This window comes from Schistosoma haematobium, chromosome 2 (assembly GCF_000699445.3).
Source record: "Schistosoma haematobium chromosome 2, whole genome shotgun sequence".
NCBI classification, from domain to species: Eukaryota; Metazoa; Platyhelminthes; class Trematoda; order Strigeidida; family Schistosomatidae; genus Schistosoma; species Schistosoma haematobium.
This window is the reverse complement of record NC_067197.1, coordinates 2,932,970-2,955,903: the sequence shown is the minus strand read 5'-3', so window position 1 is coordinate 2,955,903 and position 22,934 is coordinate 2,932,970. Positions and strand designations below refer to the sequence as shown.

The 22,934-nt window shown below is 38.4% G+C and overlaps 1 protein-coding gene across 1 annotated transcript in view; it reads right to left on the bottom strand.

The window, feature by feature from the left end:
* The window catches only part of MS3_00006036 (uncharacterized protein), a gene marked incomplete at its 3' end in the record, with an annotated part of 40,948 nt that extends 28,770 nt beyond the window's left edge, over positions 1–12,178 (bottom strand). The window contains exons 1-7 of the mRNA XM_051214136.1: positions 10,801–12,178; positions 10,680–10,765; positions 10,540–10,638; positions 10,266–10,496; positions 10,096–10,224; positions 9,902–10,057; positions 5,583–5,713 (exon numbers count right to left, since the gene is read on the bottom strand). Of these exons, the coding sequence (XP_051067266.1) occupies positions 5,583–5,713; positions 9,902–10,057; positions 10,096–10,224; positions 10,266–10,496; positions 10,540–10,602 (710 nt within the window). The 5' untranslated portion in view covers positions 10,603–10,638; positions 10,680–10,765; positions 10,801–12,178. The remainder of the gene's footprint in view (positions 1–5,582; positions 5,714–9,901; positions 10,058–10,095; positions 10,225–10,265; positions 10,497–10,539; positions 10,639–10,679; positions 10,766–10,800) is intronic.
* Between the last annotated feature and the right edge of the window lie 10,756 nt (positions 12,179–22,934).

Sequence of the window (22,934 nt, the reverse complement as noted above, 5' to 3'; positions counted from 1 at the left end):
TGCTTTTAGTCTTACCGTTCACCAATCGACCTGCCTGGCATGGTAGAACCTGCAGGAACATATGTTCCAGCCAATATAGCTCGGTTGGGTCATCACGATAGGCAAGCCCGACCACCGCGTCAAGGTAGCAGCTTCGATCGGGGCTGACTCTAAGTATGCACATAGCTATCTGTTATTCTTATTTTAACCAAATCTTATGCGACTCATTATTTGGAAGTACAAGCAAACCAACACATGATGTACATAGGTCAACTAAAGTTGATCAAAATTCAACCGGATAATTCAAAAATCCTTACAAATTTAAAAAAAAAAGACAAAAACAAATAGTTGATAAAGTAACATTCATCTTTTTTTTTTAGTTTTAAGCTCCTAAATATTGTGCACAGACGTGGTAGTAACAAGTAATATACATGTATGTACTAAACTATTTAGAAGAAAGATAGATTGGGGTATATATATATATATATATATATTCTTAATTGGTAACACACACAAAAAAACACTATCCTTAATCACTAAAGACAGTTTGTAACTATATAATTTACTGTTGTGAATGCATTAGGTTCATGTTCGTAAACAATTACAAATATCCAATGTGTAGATAGAACTTTGAAATTTATCAACATAGATGTATGCTTAGATTGTGTTGTTCTTTATAAATTTTATTTATTTCTATTAGACTCCCCATTGTGTGATTTTTTTGTTTAAAATATTTAATTTCTCTAACTGTTCCCCTTTATAATTTGATTGATTTTAAGGAAGTAACTGGTTCTATGAATTTGGTGTTGATCTTGTTGCGATGGAGAAGAGTTGTAGGTCAGATGAATGATTTTGATGAAGTTTTGTTCTCTGAGCTGAATGGTTTGGTCGTGGAGTTTTTGTCATTCTTCCGAACGACATCATCAGTACAAATTTCAGGTAGAAGTGAAGTGTTCGAATTTCTCTACATACGATTCACAGCTTGTTCTGTAGACCTCAATGTTGAATGGCTCTTGTTGACCTTAAACCTGATATTGTTTACTTCTTGATTTTGGTTGTATCTCCTATTGTTTTGATTTTTGTGCTGATGATGTCACTCAGAAGAATGATAAAAGCTCCACGATCAAACCATCCAGCTCAGAGAACAAAACTCCATCAAAAATGATCCTGTTGTGTTAATGAGGTATAACAACTTGGACCAATGCATATATGTAACTGGTCCTACGTTGTAGACTGACTGACTCAATAAAACTATAAATGAAAGATAATATCATATAAATTAAAAGTCAACATTCAATATGATAACAGAGATATTCTAACAAGGTTATTTAAATGTTCATTTGAATATTAATTTAGTTTGACAAATTAACTTTTTGTACGAATAGATATCTAATAACTAAGCAAAGGATTCAGGATTTAAATGATGATATAACCTCAACACTGAATATCCACGTCCTGCCAGGGATCAAACTTGAGACATTTAAACCACATAATGAGTATATTACTATCGTATTGCCGAATTTATATGGAATAATGCAAAGTTAACAAGCATCATGGATCACTGTTAGTAATACTTGTTTTTCTCTAGTTTACAATGGTTCTTTTGTGGTGTGTGCTACTTGTATTGAGATAAGTAGTTAGTCGTGAACAGAAGGCCTGGCAGCAGAGAGACAAGAGGATCGAACAGTAAAGAATCAAAACAGAATGCAATTTGTATGAAAATGCAAGAACAATGAAGTCTGAGTCATTTTGAGACAATTGATGAACATTTTGCAAATTCAGCATTTACTTTGTGATTGTTAAAGTTTATTAACAAGTCCTGTAATTTGTGTTAAATGCATTTGATTGTCCTCATTGGTGTTCTGTTTACTACACCATATCTAAATATCAATACGTGATATAAGCTGTCAGTGAAAGTCTCCTAATCCACTAATTCTACAAACCAATAACTGTGCGAGTTAGTGTAGTATTATAAAATAAGAAAAAGTTAAGATCTAAAGGATATTATTACTTTCAGGGTGCTTAAATTTGATCTTAACTCGTGACTCACCATTGAAATGTTGGGTGGCAAACTTATAATTCGTATTTCTTGTTAACAAAGCCGTAACACACACTTAACACTAATAATTCTTAATTATTAAGCTGATCGGACGTATTAAGTTTTCTTATACTGTCTATTATCTAAACAGTACATTTGGCTTTCAAGCAAACCTGTTCTTCTTTTATGATTTCGTCCTTTGGTATGCATGGGATTGATTGTAGTGATTTTGTTGCTTTGTGGACAACACCTATTCTGAAAGGTTATAACAATCTCGTTGTAGTTTCTGATACGCCCTTTATATATGATAGGGTGGTTATCACTTCGCCGTTGCCCACACCATGGAAAGGTTCTTGTAGAAGTACTTGGAAAGTTAATTGGATGAGAGTTGGTCTTAGTGGCCTGACAGAGTGACCGCAGTGTCCAAGAAACAACTGTTTGAGGTCAGTCACACACCACCTTTTTGGGGATACGTTTTGTGTTGGCTTCCTACTTGTTGAGACCTTATCGCCGGAGACAGAAATCCGTGGGATAAGGTGATGTGTGCATTCTTAGGGTCGACCATTTATAACCACACCCTTCACTTGCGGTAGGGCAGCATCGTTGTTATGTTGGTTGTCTGAAAGAAACACCTTACTGTTGTCTTACCTCTGTATAGTCAGCAGTACGACTTTACCCTTGGACCTTGGGTTTGGTACTGTTGGTCCAACCGCTGTTCAACCGACCTGCCCGGTATGGTAGAACCTTGAGGAACGATTGTTCCATCCAGCATAGCTCAAATGGTTTATCATGATAGGCAAGCCCGACTATAGCGTCAAGGTAGCAGCGACGGTAGAGCCAGTGAATTAACTCGCACTAATCTAGATTATATTATATTATATTTATACATCTTAAACTTTATTTTAAAATTTATTCGGCATGAGATAATAAAATCGTTTATAGGTATCAATACCAAGGTTGAATTTGATAGTTTCATATAAATTGAGCATTGGGTAGAAAGAGTTAATAATACATACATTTTTATTATATCCCAATGGGTAGGAAAAATTGTATTTCTGACATTTCGTAACTCAATGTACGTTATTTTTTCATGTCATAAATACAATTTTTCTACTCAATAGGACATAACAAAGATACATCTCATACACATAGTCCTATTTATTATTTTGAAAAGAGTGGAAACAAAGATTCTAGCAGAATAGCATAAATTTATTTTATTTCGGCAGTAGCTGATGAGAATCAACGAAATAAAATAAGATTTATGCTATTCGGCTAGAATCCTTGTCCTTTTTAAAAATATATTTATTAAATAAAATGGATATTTTTAATCTGTAGATAAAATGAGTAGATTGTGTAAAATTTCATAAGAAAATAAATAAACTCGAGCTTATTTAACTAGAGATCATAGACAACAATTTTTAATCATTGGTTTTACAGATTAAAATATTGTTCCCTCCTGGTTCAAAGACCGGCTAAAGAAAGAGGGTTGGGAGTGAAATTGAAAACTCCATCCCATAGAAAATAACCTTGCCGAAAAATGCGAACCATAGTTAGACAATACGCCACTAATACGGTACATAGAAAATGTCTTACATCATAGATAAGTTTATAATATTGATTACGTTTTACACGAGTTGTCAGTGCAATTACTATATTCATTATTTTGTGGTTTATGACTAGGCCTAAAATCTGAAAAAATAAAACAAGCAACACCAAAATGGCTTCATACTGTTGATATACTACTACTGTAAACCATGGCAATACAATAATAACAACCATATTTGTGGTGACAATTTTCAATGATCAATAGGATAACTACAAAACACTACTTACCATTTCTTGTACTACTTAGTATAATTCAGTAACCTCAGATACATTTACATCTTAGACCATCAATTCTGCTAGTTGAATGACAGCTGAACAGAGAAGCTAAGAACTCACGTATCTCAAGTCAAATATTTAGGCGACCATTAGGCCATAATATGTTTGATTGATTTTCCTAGTGACCTAACGGAACAATATGATCATTTTATGTGGGATAAATGTAAGATAAATTACGTACATATCGGGTGATTTATTTAATCGTGTGTACTTGCAAGCCTTGATTGAAACTCATGTATAAATTTCATGTCAATATAAGAGATTATTCGGAAATCGAGTCAAGAAACGAAAACGATTGATATTTTACTATGAAGATTTAAATGTATTTTACTTTGATGGAATATTTCAACACTATTTTCCTAAGCTACTTTGAAGTGTTCGAGTCAAAAAATCTAATTAGACTAGGATTCAAATAGATTTCAGGAATCCTTTCAATTTTATAGACTAAAAGAGAATTGAGTTTTCCTCAATTAATTAATTTCTAACAGGTCCCCGTTATTATCATTGCCAATAATCATAGTATGTATCATTGAGATCATGAACCGATCAATGTTAGACCACCATTGAAAACCTCGAGGCACTGGATGGGCTTCCTGTCTAAGTATGAGACTCCTCAGCAGTGTACATCCACTGTCCCAAACACGGGACCCAAACCTAGGCCCTTAACTCTCGCGTGCGAACACTTTACATCTAGACCACAGAGCCGGCATCCGACGGTGTTAATATCTAACTTCAAGCAACCAACTGTTAATCATAGTATGTACGATATTTATGCTTTTCCATAAATTTAAAATGAAATCCAGTGAACGTGACAATGTTATATGTATATTCCTAGGTTGTATTCGCCACAGACTGATATTAACTGATATATCATACAGACTTACGTCATCAACACAGAGCCTAACACAGCTGTATGTTGGCCAAAGTTGTCACACCTGATTACCACAATCAACTCGCGATACAGAGCGACAACCATTCAATCCCAGTAGTAACAATTGCTCCACTCACAATATGTCTGAATAAATATACAATCTCAAATACTAAGATTGCTAGTCACGGACAGATATAAACAGCACTTTCCAAATGGATTAAGGGTTTCAATCAGAGGTATAAAAACTTCAAAAAAACATTATGCGGCGCCAGGAAGGCCATCTGTCGTTTATACTGACGAAATCATAATACGCGTGTAATCTTGACATAGTGGAGTTTTGTAGCCGAAATAGATGATTTTGATGGAGTTTTGTTCTCTGAGCTGGAAAAATGTTGAGATCTTGGATAGAGACAATTTTTAGAAGCTTGGCACACAGGTCATTCAGCTATCAACAAACACATTGAAATCGATCCAATTTATCAACCAATAAGAAAAATTTCGGAAAGACAGGACCAAAAATCAAATCAATGGGAGATACAACCAAAATAAAAAAGTAAACAATGACAGGTTACGGGTCAACAATAAGCAATCAATATCGAGGTCTACAGGACAAGCTGTGAACCACATGTGAAGAAACTCGAACACTTCACTTCTACCCCGATATTCGCAAAAACATGACCGAAGTTCGGGGAGGAAAAAAAGATGCAGTTGATTTTTGAGGACTTTCAGATATAATGGGTAATGGAAGTAAGGATGGAACAAGTGTATTCCCACAGGTACATAAATATACTATTATGTTACCATAAAACTAACCTGTGTTCTGTGGCCGGTATACTGAATCCAGCTGTCGGGCAATTATAATACCTTCTGGCGAATAACAAGGCAACCAAACTATCAGTCCCTTTGAAATTCACTAAATGTGCAGTACCACCAATTGCAGCAGACTGTAATATATAAGTGGAAAATAAAACGACGATTATCATTAAGTTAAATGACCGAGAGTAAGGTGGTGGTCGGAGGTAGGCAACAGGAAATCCTGTAACTAAATTTTGTGTCACTTACTAGCTAGCAGAGTTTACCAGTAATCTTGAGGAAATCGAAGCTCCGTGTGGCATTCGATCCCATGTCAACAAGCTTCACATTCAGAGATGTTATTTACTACTGAGTTATCTGAGCTGCGATTGATCTCCTGTAGGACTGAGATGCATTCGCAATCGATTGATCAAGTTCTATCGATTAACAATAAGAACTTGATATACATGGTATTGGTAGCTACTCAGTGACTAATCAATTGTAAGTAGAAAATGGATAGGAGTTTAGGACATACCACTAAGTATTTTCTCGAAGAAAACGACAAATAAAACGAAACTACATTCACTTTTGAAGTCGAATGCTGACTCTTCAATGTGACAAAAAAATCTAATACGTTAGTAAATGATTTCCAACCAAATCGAATTTTAGGCCATAAAGCAAAAATCAGAAAAGGATGTTCTAATTATACTAACTGTCACTAAATAGCGATGTAATACAGTTATTCAAAACATCGTGTCTTGTACATATTCATTAAAACTAACAAACACGAAGTCATTGGGAAAAAATTTGTTCCGACTGATTTACAAAACTCAAAATACCATCGGATTAACATATTCTCAACCTAATATGCAAGTATGGTTTCTGTTCAGCCGAAAATACATACATTTCTGTAAAGTTGCGGACTAATAATGGTCATTAAATCTAAATTACTTAATTATCTAAACAAACTTTGGCACAAAAAGAGACAAAAACATGTATGCGCCACACAAAGTAGCTATTATTAAATTTGCGAATGGGCTGGAATACTACCCGGGGACCCAAATCGAACAAGGTGGTTTTTCCAAGGGAACCATTCCCCAAGCCTATGACCCAGATGCCTAATCCATTAGACAGTGGAGCGACGTTAGAAGATGAAGTCCCATGGTAGCCCGTGACCAACAATAAGTTCGTACGTCATTTGTTCCCTCAGGACCATGGAGCCATTGTGAACCATTGATTTGAAATCAGTGTTTTCCAACTCCCGTAAGTGGATACTGTATATCAACCAACCCAATTAAAGCTCTAGACATTTACTTTTCGTCCTATCAATCTCACGAACAACAACCCTCTCATTGGAAGGCAGTGAATAGGACTTACTTGGCAGTGACTTTATGCGCGTGGCCATATGAGGGCATTTTGAGAGGGAGAGTGAAATCGCTTCACACTTGATCGTACTAGTAGAACCTTACGTCTATCTCATCAAGCGTATGATTATTGAATGTTAACTAGCTTACCAACCACTTATTTGACTGATCAAGTGATAAATAAGAACTACGGAAGAGATAGCTATCACCGGTTATCGTGTAACATATGAGTAAGAAATCAAATAAATGATCAAAAATATCATTATTTGATCTAAATACCGATAAGGAAATGATCTAAGTCTCAAGATAATTTGGTCTACAGGATAGGGAGAACAGTGAATTTGTTGGAACTACAGATACAACAATTTTATCGACATGGATGTTCTAGTGATGTTGACCATTATCTTAAAAACATTACAGAATTCCGATCATACACTAAGTGTAGTCGCCAGTCTTTTGTTTCATTGTATATTTTCATAAGATGAACATGCTTTCAAGTGTATATCAGTCTTCTCATCTAAGCAACATAGGCTAATTTAGTAGTCTGTATATGGTTACCAATACATCAATAAACACTCCTTGACATAGAGGAACTTTACGGTAACTTATACTAGATAAAGGAAAGGAAACAACGTACAGAGAACTTGAAAGATAACCCATGATTGTCATGAACATAAAGGAGTAAATTGTCGAAGAGTAATCAAATATTCAGAGCTTAAAGATCGTTGGTAATTTATTCAATTGCATAAATTTTCAACCAAACCACTCAGTAACGCTATCGCCATGTCTTAACCCAGTCACATCGTGAATCCATACCTACCAGTATTCATAGATAATTCGTAAGGTTTAATGTTTTTGGTAAAAAAAGACCTGGTCAATCAACAGTAACCAAAGCTAGTGAAATAATACAGAACCAATGATCTGCGTATAAACGAATTTCATGGTGGCAAATAGAACTACATGATGAATAATACATGGCTAAATGAGAATGCGATTGTATGAATGACTACAACTTTTAGTAATTCCTATGATTCACTTAAGCTTCTAAGTCCTTCAGTCTTGAAGTACCCTAATTTGATTGAGTGAAATACATAATGTATGGGTTTTAATTCATAGAATATTTTATATTGAATTAGTAGGGAATTTAGTCCAATAATTGTAGTTCTAAACGTAGTTTGACCAATTCATATTTTAGCTAGTCTGGTAACTAGGCATAGTCCCGTCTGGTTAGTTTCGATTCCTGATCATCTTAGTCTAAAAAAGGAACAGAAATCCTCTCATTACAGCCACGACGGAATCGTTTCAAATAGAATAGTTTCAAAACATAGGCCTAGAATCATCCCACGTTTAATTCGGATATGTGAAGAGCAAACGCATGAAAACTAAATTGGTCTCAGACCTAGAAGTAACTATGCAGAAAAAATATTCTCCCTCTCGCGGGTTCGCAAACATAACCATGCCAAACGAACCTCAACAGTAGTTATAGTTTTTGGCCTTAAAACAGCATCCGACTAAGTAAATTGATAGGTTTTATGATAATATCTGCCAAGTAAACAATACCAAGTGAATTCAAAATAAGGACTGATGTATCATAGTTGGTATGATTATAATAATATGTTCTGTTTACCATGAATGATTATTTGCTTTCTATGAAATATAGATCATTTGCATTTTACCATGACAGAGGTTTATGGAAATTGTTGAATTCCATAGTTTTTATCATTGTCTGGTCTTTGTCCTGAGTTTGATCGTGTCGTGGATACATACTTTCGAGGTGTCCCATACTTGGAAAAAACAGTTGTCCAGTGATTCTTGGTTTTTTATGGTTCCTTAAACAACATCTGTCCATGATATAAACTCAAGTGTTATTTTAGTATATGTCATGGATGAGAGTATTTAGTCACAGTTAAATCAAGATGAAAGCAATCTCCTTATTGCAAACAGCTTTCTATCAAATAGTTATTCATTATAAAAACAAACTTCAAATCATACTCAACTCAGTCTAATTCAAAGTACTATACCAGTATTTGATACTTCATAGGTGTAATCCTATTTACATATGTGTTACTTCACAAGTTTTAGTCCCAACACTGTTATCATACATTGGTGAATAAGTGAATCAAACCTAAATAAACGAGTTCATAAGGATAACTGTACATAGAGCAACAATCCATTTTCAATCGAAAATAAGACAAAAAACGAACACCATTCAACTATACTGAGAAGTCACGTTCAAATGAATCAGTCAGTCAGTCAGACACAATGTAGAGTCAGGCACATATGTGGATCGGTCCAAGTTGCCATACCTCATTAGCACAACAAGATAAACACCAAATTCATAGAAGTAGTTAATTCAATGGTGGTAATATATAAAAGAAAGACTGCATATTAGGATATAGTACAGGAAGAAAGAATCAGTTCGTAGAAAGAAAAATATGAAGCGATTTTAATCACACGGTTTAAAGGAAGACAAAGAGTGCATACGCCTACGCCATTGTGATCGATTCTGAGACATGTCACACAGAATCTCTAACCATTGGTTATGATGGTCACGCGGACCCCAACCAAGTAGTCTACATCTAGCAACATGGTCCAGACCAGAATTCATTGACTACAAGGACTGATGCCATGTTTTGGTTTGGCCGCCCCTAACTTTCTTCTAAACATCCCCAGCACTAGTCAGCATTGCGCGTCGTGGTAATCAGTGTTCAGGCATACGCAACATGTGGCCCAGACATCTCAGTCGATGAAAATTCACAATCAGTGTACAGAAACAAAGTTCACTTTACATAGACTAAAAACGAATGTGACCTTTCATTTCTAATTATTACATCGATCTCAATCTACAGTAAGAATAACCTTTTGCAATTATAAAAAACGTCACTTAAACACTTCCTTTTCACACGACACAGTCAAACACTTAAAAAGGGAAAACGTTTGGAATAGAAGTTGAAATAATTCAAGTGATAGACTTACTTCAATGGAGGAGACGCCTCGGAATCCAAAGTCATGAAGTCTAAATTCAGTAGAAAATTCATCTGCAGTTTCATGAAGATACTTAACAATAATTTGTTTCATTGCTCGTGAATTTGTTGCTACAGCCATCGGATACCAAACCTGTACTAATATAGTCTATACTATGTATACATGATCAGTAAATTTTATCCCACCTCAAGATACGTAGTAAGCCAGTAACATTTTGGATCGGTATTTTCAACAGTCATTAAGACATTTTTTGTAGGCACCAACGTACCTTCAGGTACTGCCTTAATAATAATTGGTAAATAACCTTTATGGTGCTAAAATAAACAAATTTAACAAAAGGTACAGCAAAACTAACATTAGCAATGTATCTCCATCCTTCTTCATTGAAAATATCTCTACCGAAATGGCTCAGTAAAATGGATTTCGCCTCATCAATTTTTTCATGTGTTATTACTTGACCAACTAAATTTTTCTTCAAAATATACTGCAATCCAAAAAATACAGAATTGGGAAATCTCCCACCACGGCTTTCAAAATATGAGTAAATGAATTCTGTACCAGCAGGATACTGAGAATAGTGACTCACCTTGAATGTTAGAAAAAAGTTGAAACAAAGAGAAGCGACATACTTTGTATGAATCACATAAAAGGATGATATTATCAAAAGTATTCGACTGTAATCCACTCATCATGGAGAATATTGATGGCTTATATGTGTATAATTGTATCTAAAAGGTGAGAACTATGTCTGATTAAACAGTTAAGATACTTCTGTAGAACATATTTCTCACAGCACATATTAAATAGGCTTTCCTGTATTTAAACTGTATAAACGCATAAGATGAATAAACCCGACTACAAAATAAAACATTTTATGCAAAAAGACTTACTTGATGAGTTGGCTGCAGAAAAACCAGTTTATCTATGAGTTCATCACACAGCCCCCTACTCGACTTGCCTGGAACCTGGTTTATACAACATGGTCTTTCATGGTAGACAATTTGGCGTGTAAAATAAGTAATTCAGTCCATTTGCTTGGGGCATATTTACAACCCCATTGACTGAACTTATTCAGTCTAACCTTACATTAAAATTCAAGTGCTTATTTCCTTGCTTCAGTTCATATGGCAAATTTTTTAAAGACACGTAATCAAACACCCGTAATTTGTTTGCATCCTTCAGTCACAAGTGTACAGTAGCATACAGTGAAGTTTTGTGTGGTGAACTCATACATCCATCAATAAGCAACTGGACACTAGCGACATAGGTGGTGTTTGATATATGCTGAATGTATATTCAATGTCTCAGAAAATTTGTTTTGCGGACCAGTTGGTGTAAACATAAGAAACATGATTAGAAAGGATAATCACTTCACTTCCTATTCATTAAATAGACAATTCCTTGGAATACTTTAATATTGCAACATAATTGACAGGTGAGAAACTTGTGGACTATTCAAATCTAGGTGTTTACAAATCCTATTACTATATTTGAACAGATAACTCTGACATCTGCACATTAATAAGTCGACGATGAAGGCAAACCAGAGTAGTGATGATGAGTACCATAATGAGTACATTGATGAAAATTCCAGGACAATTTTCCACAAAAAATTGCACAGCAGTGGCGAGAACGCAACAACCTATTGCGATCTCATGATAAATTCAGAAAATTCGATAATCTATGTCTCCTGTCTGCAGAAACTTTCAGGTAACTTGTCCTGAAGATTTCTTTACTTCTAGCACGTTGGTCTTATTGTATGCATTGGTTGGATCCTAAGACACATTATACAGGTCACGTTTAACTAGGACGAGAAACGTAATATTCCTCATGTTAAGATGCACTTTCTAATATTTCAGTACAGAAGACTTCAAAGTCGTATTACAAGTTTACGATCGTAAGCCTGTTGTGATCTAAAGCCATACAAATTGGGTTCACCCATATATGCGTGAATTTAAAAAGACTTGATACCTCATATAAGAGAATTTTTGTTATTTTCTCAGCCAGAAGATTGTAATGAACACAGATCTATTATTCAATTGAATAATGATGTTGAGCTAGAAATATAACTTAAGTTATATTTCTAGCTCAAAATCATCCCGCCCGAACCCCAAAAACCGAATACCAAAGTAGTTGGTTATCACAGCGATATTTCACAGAGAACAACTCAGAACGACAAAACCCGCGATGGAAAGCTCACATGAAGTAATGTCCTCAGATCTTAACACAATTTCGCAAGTATTTAAACTCGAGCCAGGTAGTAACAAGTGAACTGAACCATTAAAACAATGTCACAGCCCTCAATCCTGACCACTGTCAATCTGAAAGAGCGGACAATCACTTCCGCACAACTTGCGTCCGAAGTGGACAAAATATAAGTTTAGCTAGTATTAAGACACCAGTTATATCTAAACCTTGATGGATAGGAATAGTCAAACACTATCTAGTCTCTATAAAAAAGAGTAAGCAAACATGGAAACTAAGCAAACAAATCGAATAGCAATATCCATAGTGATCTATGTCAAAACTCTCCAAGCAAAGGTAAATGAAGAAATTTTTTAAAATATATCAGCATAGTTTCAAACCACAAATGAAATTTAGACATTGCTTGCGAGAACTGCTGAACTGTTTTTCCGTTAACTAATTTACCTCGATATAAGGAGATCGCTGCTGATAGATTATTGTGGTTTTGCTTTACTTCTTCGAGAATATAAAGTGTCAAACATAAGTTATTAGTAATAGTGAAACAAAAACCTAGGGTAGTCAGCCTCTGAATCTAGAGAATTAAAGTAACCGTCGATCCCTACTTTCGAAGGCTCCGCAGATAGGGTCAGTACTATGCTTCTTGGCAAAGAGCTCAGTACTTTGATGATCCTGACATCAACAATATTCGCAAAGCATTTTGCGCCAGCTCATTCGTGTTCTATCCTGAATGAATGTAGTCTCATATGTAATTTAGTACTAAAGTGAGTTAATGGTTGAAGATGGCACAGGTATTCAGTGTTTGACAACGCTTTTACCAGTAACACTTCTAATATAATTTGTAACCACCAAGAGAAATCAAAAGACAGGGTCGACGAGATCGGAAGAGTGTAATTGGCGATAACCAATATATCGGAATTCTCTGATCTAATCTGGCTAGCGATTGCGGTAGATGTTGAGCACGGCGTTACCACACGTGATCTGGTGCGGGCGTCTGACTAAGCGCCTTCAGCTAGATGAGTCCACTAAAACAGATGGTCAGTATCCAATGTCGAAAACTTACAGAGCTATTTATTTAGGGTATTTATTTACCGCTACAGATCACTCCCCCTAGTGGGGTAGTGATGGCCCTAAGACGTGGCCAGCCAGAAGTTTAAACCCAACGAGTTTGTCGTTGGTAAACACTCTTCTGATAGCTTGCTAGATCTAGATAATATAAAGTATCGAGTAGTGCCTTATGTGCAGTAGTCGTTTAAATGTTCTGGAAATCTTACTCTTCTTCCAGAACGCGTCGTCTTAATTTTATTTTTAGATACATTCGGAGTATCATCGCTAGTGTTGGTTGTCGATTGAGGAATTATGAGTGTAAGAGTCGTGTTGTGCGATTGTACATAAGGGAAATCGACGTGAATAGGATTTCCTTCTAAATACGCTGCTTTCAAGCGATCTATGCTGATGCTATCGTTGGTTCCGTTTTTATCGATTATATAGTACTTCGGTTCGCGTTGAAGAACTTTGGAGGGTCCTTCGTATGCTGATTCGAATGGTCGTCGATGCGAGTCTCGACGAACGAAAACGTGTGTACTATATCGTAAGTCAGGTTGAACGAAAACATCGGTTGATTGTGGTCGAGTGGAAGCAGGTTTAACTGAACGCATTGCGTTTGTAAGCCTGTTCGTGTAGGAGGTTAGATCCATGTTCATTGAAGAGGACGAAGGATCCACGAATTCTCCTGGAAGTCGAAGTGTCGTTCCATAAACGAGTTGAGCCGCAGTGTATCCAATGTCAGCTATCACTGCATTGCGGATACCTAGTAAGACGAGTGTAAGAGCGTCGGTCCACTGTGAAACGTTTGCAGCTGATAGTGAAGCTTTTAGTTGTCGGTGGAAACGTTCTACCAACCCGTTTGCTTGTGGGTGGTAGGCGGTCGTTCGGAAGCGAGTGATTCCTAAAAGTGTGGTCAGACGACGGAAAAGTCCGCGGTCTGTGGTGATGGTTGAAGGGCAACCGAAGTTTGCTACCCATCGTTCAACGAAGGTGCGGGCCACTGTTTCAGCAGTGATGTCCTTAATAGGTACTGCTTCTGGCCATCGAGTGAAACGGTCTACGCAGGTTAAGAGATAAGCGTATCCATTTGAATCTGGTAACGGTCCTATCAAATCCAGATGAACATGGTCGAAACGAGCATCGGGAGTTTTAAATGAGCCTAAGGGACATTTATTGTGTCTGATAACCTTAGATTTTTGGCAGCTTTCACAGGAGCGTGCCCACTCCATCACGTCTTTATTCATGCCAGGCCAGCAAAACCGTTCTGCTATAAGCTTGATGGTTGCACGAACACCTGGATGCGAACGTTTGTGCAATGTGTTGAAGACATTGCGTCGATAATGTTTCGGCACGATTGGGCGATCCCTACCTGTAGATGTGTCACAAAGTAAGGTTTCCTTACCTGTTCCCATCTGTTTGATGCGTAGTTTAAGTGTTGTGGACGATAACTCGTGCTGAAGATCACTGTCTTCTTTTTGAAGCTCGGCGAGTTTAAGAAGGTCGATTCCTTGAAAACTGTTCAAGGACGTTATGCGAGATAAAGCGTCTGCAACTACATTGTTTGCTCCAGAGATGTGTTGAATGTCTGAAGTAAACTGCGAAATGTAGTCCAGTTGTCGAGACTCACGGGGAGAGTACTTATCTGAACAGGAGCTTAACGAGAAAGTAAGAGATTTATGGTCTGTAAAAAGGGTGAATTCACGGCCTTCGATATAGTGTTGGAAATGCCGTGCAGCACAATACATAGCTAGGAGTTCCCTAACGAATGTGCTGTACCTCGATTCTGTGTCTAGCAACCGTCTAGAGAAAAATGCCAAAGGTTGCCAGAAATTGTTAACCCGTTTTTGGAAGACTCCGATTGCTGAGTCGGATGCGTCTACTGCGGTGCTAATGGGTGCTTCGGTGTCCTGATATGCGAGCATTGTTGCTTTAGCGATCAGTTCCTTAATTGTGGAGAATGCTTTCCGTGCGATGTAGTCCGGAGTGATGGATTTCGCATTTCCACGAAGTTGGTCGGTTAGAGGTTTCATAAGTAATGCGCACTTCGGTATGGAACGTCTATAGAAACTTACCAGGCCGTTAAACGTACGTAATTGCTTGACGGTGGTGGATTCTGGGTAATCCAGAATAGCCGTCACTTTGGCTTTAAGTCTAAAGAGTCGGTTCCGATTTGTCATTTTTGAACGTTCACAGCAATGCCATTTTTTTGTAGTCGTTCGAAAACAAGATCCAGATGCTTGAGATGTGATTCTCTGTCCGGACTTGCGATTAGGCAGCCGGTCGATGAGATTCGCTGGGAGAACGCTAACTACTGAGCCAGTGTCGACGAGGTAGCGAACTCTCGTTGTGACATCTGTGACGTATAACAGACGGCTATGTTCGCCGGCTACGGTTGCCGTTAACGCGTGCCGGCTTGGAAGTTTCCCGAGTTGTTTTTCGAGTTACTCGGTTTCGTGTTGGGAAAATTGCAGGGTTTTCTGCAATTTCTAGAAGACTTTCCATACTGGTTATGATACCAGCACCGGTTGAGATTATCCGTCTCTCGCGGTCTAGAGACAGATCGCTTACGTGAAGTGCTTCTACGTGGGATGTGTGATCGCTTACCGTCGTTACGAAAATAAGGATAACGCGTGAGTGTATGACATAACTCAGTTATGTCGTTTCGAGTCGTTTGGGGCTTTTCTTTGACTGAAAAAACCTCGTTACTAGATTTTGTGATTGCTAAAATGCGGTTGGCAGATGCAGCTAGCTCGTCTAAAGCGCTGTTGGGGAACGAGACAAGCACAACTTGCACCTGTTGAGGAAGTTTGGACAAGAAAAGTTGTTTAAATGAGCCATCATCGAAAGTTCTTTGACCTATAACCTCTCTGATTCGTTGCAGCATGTCCGTCGCAGAACCGTGTTGCAGGTCGATGTTATTGAGGAGTAGGTCTAACCTTTGTCTATCGGTTAGGTCTCCGCGTTTATTAATAGAACGTTTCAGCTTTTCTTAAGGCTCAGAAACATCATTAGTGAACATGTAACAGCTTAGGTTGGTTGGTTAAGAGTTGACCCCAAACAACCAAGTATATGCCAAAACAGTACTGTTCAAGTATTCATTCACTTCCTTGTTTTGTATAAGCGTTATATTCCCTGTTATCTTATATTGAATGTTGAGAGCCTTTGTTTGTCTGAACAGATAATCCCACGCTCCACTGTTACCGCGCTGAGATCGAAATAAAGACCTATTCACTACTTCTCTGGTTTCTTCTATCAATAGCACGAGGGTTACTTTAAGGCACGAAAAACATACTAGGTGTTACGTACCTGTTGAATTCACACACAAAAAGTAGAATCAGCAAAAGACCCCGTAATAGAAGGACTCATTGCGAGTGTTAAGAGTCTCACTGAGGCTGTCACCAGAATGCAAATGGGTCATAGAAACAGGAGCAGGTCACCACAACGACCACGATCCAAGTCACAAAACAGGTCACAAATGTCCAGACAATCTGGGCAGTTTTGTTGGTACCACTGGAAGTTTGGTGTCAACTCAACCAAGTGCATGCAACCATGCGCCTGGCCTAAGCATAATTCTAAGTCAGCGGGAAACGAGTAACCCCTCCCCAGGTCGCGACGACTGAGGAGGGGCGCCTAAACAGTCGCTTGTTTTATGTTAGAGACTGAAACTCTGGCTTGAATTTCTTGGTGGATACTGGCGGTGCTCTTAGCATCATCCCTCAAAATAAAACTGAGATTAGTCGAGAAACGTCCCCAATTACACTTCAAGCTGCAAATAAAACTAAAATCGCGACATTTGGGCAGAAAACTTTAGCCCTAGATTTGGGGTTCAGGAGGCAATTCCCTTGGGTTTTCACGGTAGCCGACTTAGATCTGGCAATACTGGGGATGGACTTTCTAGAGAGATACGAATTTCTAGTTGACACCAAGAAACGGCGATTAACACTGAAAGAAACTTCGTATTACACAAAAGGCAAAGAAAGTCACATCAGCTCTCTTAACTTGATTCAAACTCCTCCAGTAACAACAGCGAAATTCCAAGATATACTCGCGGAATTTTCAAACTTAACTAAACCAAACCCACAGCCTTCTAAAGACAAACTAAAAGTGAGTCACACAATCAAAACCGAAGGTGCACCGGTGTTTGCAAAACCCAGGAGACTAGCACCAGATAAGCTCAAAATCGCTAGGGCCGAGTTTGATTATATGCTACAATTGGGTATTATCCGTCCCTCTGATAGTCAATGGGCATCCCCTTTGCATATGGTCCCAAAGAAGAATGAAGGTGACTGGCGACCGTGCGGGGATTACAGAGCCCTAAACCGTCAAACCGTACCAGATAGGTACCCAATACCTCATATCCAAGATTTCACCAACGGTTTACAGGGTATGAAAATATTCACTAAAATTGATTTAGTCAGGGCATATCACAATATCCCAGTGGCTGATGAAGATATTCCCAAGACAGCTATTACTACACCCTTTGGCTTATTCGAGTTTGTACGCATGCCATTCGGCCTGAGAAATGCGGCACAGACATTTCAAAGATTCATAGATAACCTACTTCGATATATGCCATTTGCGCAGGGGTATATAGACGACTTCTTAATTGCCAGCCCCGATTTGCAATCACACGAACAGCATGTACAAGCAGTGTTGAAAAGACTGGATGAACATGGAATAAACATACATCAAAGTAAGTGTGTTTTCGGTGTTCAAACTTTAGAATTTCTCGGTCACACAATAAGCCCAGAAGGGATTAAACCGATCAAAAAAGAAGTAGACACCATCAAGCAATACCCCGCACCTAGTTCTCTAACACAACTAAGACGTTTTCTAGGCCTAATTAACTTTTATCGCAGATTCATACCAGGTTGTGCACAATTAGAATACGGGATTCAAGCAGCGAGTCCTTGTTTCAAATATGAAGCAGATATGCTAGAAAGAGTCCAACGACGAGCTACTAAGATGGTACAAGGTCTAGCTGGCCTATCTTATGAAGACAGACTGAGACACCTTAACTTATTTCCGTTATCTTACCGTAGAGTACGGGGTGATCTAATATTGGCTTATCGTATACTGAACGATGACCTTGGTATTAACATGTCTTATCTTTTGCTTCCGTCTAGAACCGATCATTTGAGAGGACATTCGAAGAAAGTTCAAAAACCGAGGTCAAACCGTTTACGTCTGGAGTTCCGTTTCTCGCACCGAGTAGTGAATTACTGGAATTCCCTACCGGAACACGTAATATCAGCACCGTCTGTTAATATATTCAAAACGAGATTGGACATCCACAGTATTACAAACTGCAAGGATTAATATAGGTCGACAGACCTCCTATCCTTATTACTGAAGACTGACTGAAGACTGAAGTACAGCCAACATAGTTAATTAACCAGAAAAGAAATTATAAAACTCGCCTGGGTTGCTTTTTGAATTCGTTGTATTTGCCAGTGTTAGTTGTATGAGTTTGATTAAAATCCTCAGCCATCGTTTCGGAGTACCTAGCTTATGTGCCCAGTATTTTAAGAAAAATATTTAACATAACACGTATATATCAAAGGTAAAAGGTCTGGGGAGTTGTCGGTGAGGCGGAATGATAAAAAAATTATTTTTAAGTAGATGCAGGGTGTGATTAGCTGCGTGGTTAGATTTTATCCTGCAACCGAAACTGTCAACATCCTTGACTGACTAATTGGATGTGCCCAGCGAACCGTTTTAGTCATTTGTAAAGATTTATTATCTTTACATTTCGATTCCGTAATGGATTTGTCAGTTAAACGATCTAACAACACGTATGGTGGTTCATGATCTAGATAAGCCGGCTTTAGCCTATCAATACTTACTGTGTCGATGTTCCCATGTTTTTCTATCACGAAATATTTAGATTTTCCTGAGACGACTTTGAAAGGACCTTCAAATGGAGGACTGAGTGGTGCTTTTATTTTGTCACATCTTATCCAGACGTGCGTGCAATTGCTTAGGTCTTTAGGTATATATACGGGGCGCGATTGTTCACGAGTATTAATCGGCTTAAGTTTAGACATATGGTCCCGTAGTTGATCTACATAATTTTCTAAATTAAGTTTTTGACTGTTAGTATTAGGGTTAATAAATTCACCTGGTAGTCTCAGAGTTGTTCCGAAAACCAGTTCCGCAGCTGAACACTGTGCGTCAGTTTTGACAGATGTTCGTATTCCCAACATAACTAACGGTAGGAATTCTGTCCACTGATTGGGGTTTGAGTGAGATATAAGGGCGGTTTTTAGCTGACGGTGAAAACGTTCTACCATCCCATTAGCCTGAGGATGATATGCAGTGCAGCGTATCCTATTGGAGCCTAGAAGTTTAGCCAAGTTATTAAATAGTTCGGATTCGAATTGCGCTCCTCTATCCGTCGTTATTGTTATGGGTGTACCAAAAATGGTTACCCAGTTCTGCATGAAGACTTTGGCTACTGTTTCCGCTGTGATGTCCGCTATCGGGATGGCTATAGGGAATCTGGTAAATCGATCTATGCATGTAAAAAGATAATTAAAACCGTTTGAACGTGGTAAAGGACCTACCAAGTCGATATGCACATAGGCAAAACGTGCATCTGGTTGCGAGAAAACACCTATGGGTGAATTTGTGTGACGAATAATCTTTGATTGTTGACATGCTGAACACTCTCTAACCCATTTGTGTACATCCTTCTGTAAATTCGGCCATATATATCTGGCATTGATTAGTTTAGTTGAAGCTTTTGCGCCAGGATGAGACAAAGAATGAAAGTTATTCTATATCAACTTCCGCACACTTTTGGGAACGAAAGGTCGCGGCATTGCCTTGGTCGTGTCACAGTAGATTAGAATACCATCGACAGGTGATGGGAACAGTTTTAAATTAAGACTTGAATTGTTTGTTTTAAGCAGGTTTTGTAATTCTAGGTCCTGCTCTTGTTCGTGGCTTAACGTCTCGAAGTTTACTGTAGACTGCTGTAGCACGTTCATTTGTAGTCTGGATAAAGCATCTGCCGCCTGATTGTCCTGACCTTTGACATGTCGGATATCGCTTGTGGACTGTGATATATAGTCAAGGTGTCGGACTTCTCGAGGTGAGTATTTATCAGCTCTCGCTTTTAGTGCATTCGTTAGTGGTTTGTGATCCGTAAAGACTATAAATTCCCTACCTTCTAACATGTGTCGGAAGTGTTTAATGGTCAGGTAGATTGCAAGAAGTTCTCGCCCGAAGGTAGAATACCTTGTTTCGGCTGGAGCGAGTCTTTTCGAGAAGAAAGCAATTGGTTTCCAGGCGTTTTTAACCAGTTGGTTAAGGGTACCGCCTACTGCTTTATCTGGTGCATCCACCATCAAAGCCAGTGGGGAAAGAGAATTCGGATACATTAACGTAGTTGCTTGAGCTAATTTATCTTTAAGCTGTTTAATAGCTTCGACGGCGTCGGAAGACAGTTTGAATTCTTTTGGTTTTCCTTTAAGTGAATCTGTCAAAGGTTGCATTAATTGTGCACAACCTGGTATGAATCTGCGATAAAAGTTAATTAGGCCTAGAAAACGTCTTAGTTGTGTTAGAGAACTAGGTACGGGGTATTGCTTGATGGTGTCTACTTCTTTTTTGATCGGTTTAATCCCTTCTGGGCTTATTGTGTGACCGAGAAATTCTAAAGTTTGAACACCGAAAACACACTTACTTTGATGTATGTTTATTCCATGTTCATCCAGTCTTTTCAACACTGCTTGTACATGCTGTTCGTGTGATTGCAAATCGGGGCTGGCAATTAAGAAGTCGTCTATATACCCCTGCGCAAATGGCATATATCGAAGTAGGTTATCTATGAATCTTTGAAATGTCTGTGCCGCATTTCTCAGGCCGAATGGCATGCGTACAAACTCGAATAAGCCAAAGGGTGTAGTAATAGCTGTCTTGGGAATATCTTCATCAGCCACTGGGATATTGTGATATGCCCTGACTAAATCAATTTTAGTGAATATTTTCATACCCTGTAAACCGTTGGTGAAATCTTGGATATTTTATTTATTTATTTGGACACATGAATATTGGTACAAGAGAGCGCCAATATATATGCGCCACACAAAACAATGAAAATTCGAGAGGAATAGAAAGAAAGAAAAAAAAGCTAAGGAGCGCAACAAAAAAAAGAGAACAATAACGAAGAGATTGGTGTAAGGTAATGTGCATGTAATCAGGGAACGCAAAGGTACAATCGGAAGAAATCTTTCAGGTAAGGGAGACAGAACCACTTTTTATGAAGAAAGTAAAAGAAGGTTACAGCAGGATCGCCACTGGCTTCTATTCTGAGCCATATCTTATAACGTCTCTAGCCACTGTGTAGCACCATCTCTCAGACCTCAACCAGGGAGTCGTGAAGGACCGACAGAAGCCAGTCCTGTACACTATTCTTTCATAACACGACACCATGTCATGCACTGACCACCTCTCCGCTTCTTCCAACCAGTCCCAGAGTCGGCAAATAATGCACGACGTGGAATTCTCTGGAACGACATTCGGAGAACATGTCCAAGCCACCGAAGTCGATGTTTCAATATGTTGACACCAATTGAATTATCATCTCTGTGCCCGAACACACGATGCCGAACCTCTGCATTACTGACATGGTGTTGCCACTGAATGTCAGCAATCCTTCGGAGACAGCGATGATCGAACACAGAGAGTCGTCTAACGTCCTCAACTCGGAGAGACCAGGTTTCACAAGCATAGAGCAAAACTGCTCTCACCGACGCGTTGTAGATCCGGCCTTTTACAGCCAGACTAACATCACGAAGGCGCCATAGATGGCCTAGATTTGCATAAGCCGCTCTGGCTTTCACTATACGTGCATTGATCTCATCACTCACACCCCCACCAGCACTTATGCAGCTACCCAGATACACGAACTTCTCGACTACTTCTATCTGCTCACCATCCAGAGTGAGTACAGGATTGGAATCCTGCCAGTCTTGTAGGAGTACTTTGCACTTCGAAGGTGCAAAGCACATACCATACCTACGAACACTGATTGCCAACTGATTAAGTGCGGATTGCATGGCTTGAGCATTATCGCACAGTAAGAAAATATCGTCCGCATACTGAAGGTCGAGAAGTTTTTCTCCAGGCAACAGATCCACACCACCATTACTTACATTCATCAGAGCTGTTTCCAGAATGTCATCGATAGCAAAGTTGAAGAGGAATGGTGAGATTGGGCAACCCTGCCTAACCCCACTGCTCGAATGGAACAATGGAGAGAGGTGGTTGTATGCCCTTGTAACACCTTAGGTTGGTTGGTTAAGAGTTGACCCCAAACAACCAAGCATATGCCAAAACAGTATTGTTCAAGTATTCATTCACTTCCTTGTTTTGTATAAGCGTTATATTCCCTGTTATCTTATATTGAATGTTGAGAGCCTTTGTTTGTCTGAACAGATAATCCCACGCTCCACTGTGACTGCGCGAAGATCGAAATAAAGACCTATTCACTACTTCTCTGGTTTCTTCTATCAATAGCACGAGGGTTATCTTAAGGCACGAAATTGGTGAGCCCTTTTTGAACACAAATTTAACCTCATTTCTGTTATTAACATTTTTTTTACTTAATCGTAAAAGTAGACCTGATTATCCATAAACTTAGTTGAGTATATAACTAGTTTATTCCGTATTATCTTAAGTTATTCGTGTTATAGTAACCACTTTTTGTGCTAACTTGATTGCTATATTTGTCACATACCTCATGTCAGACTCAATAGAAACCCATAAT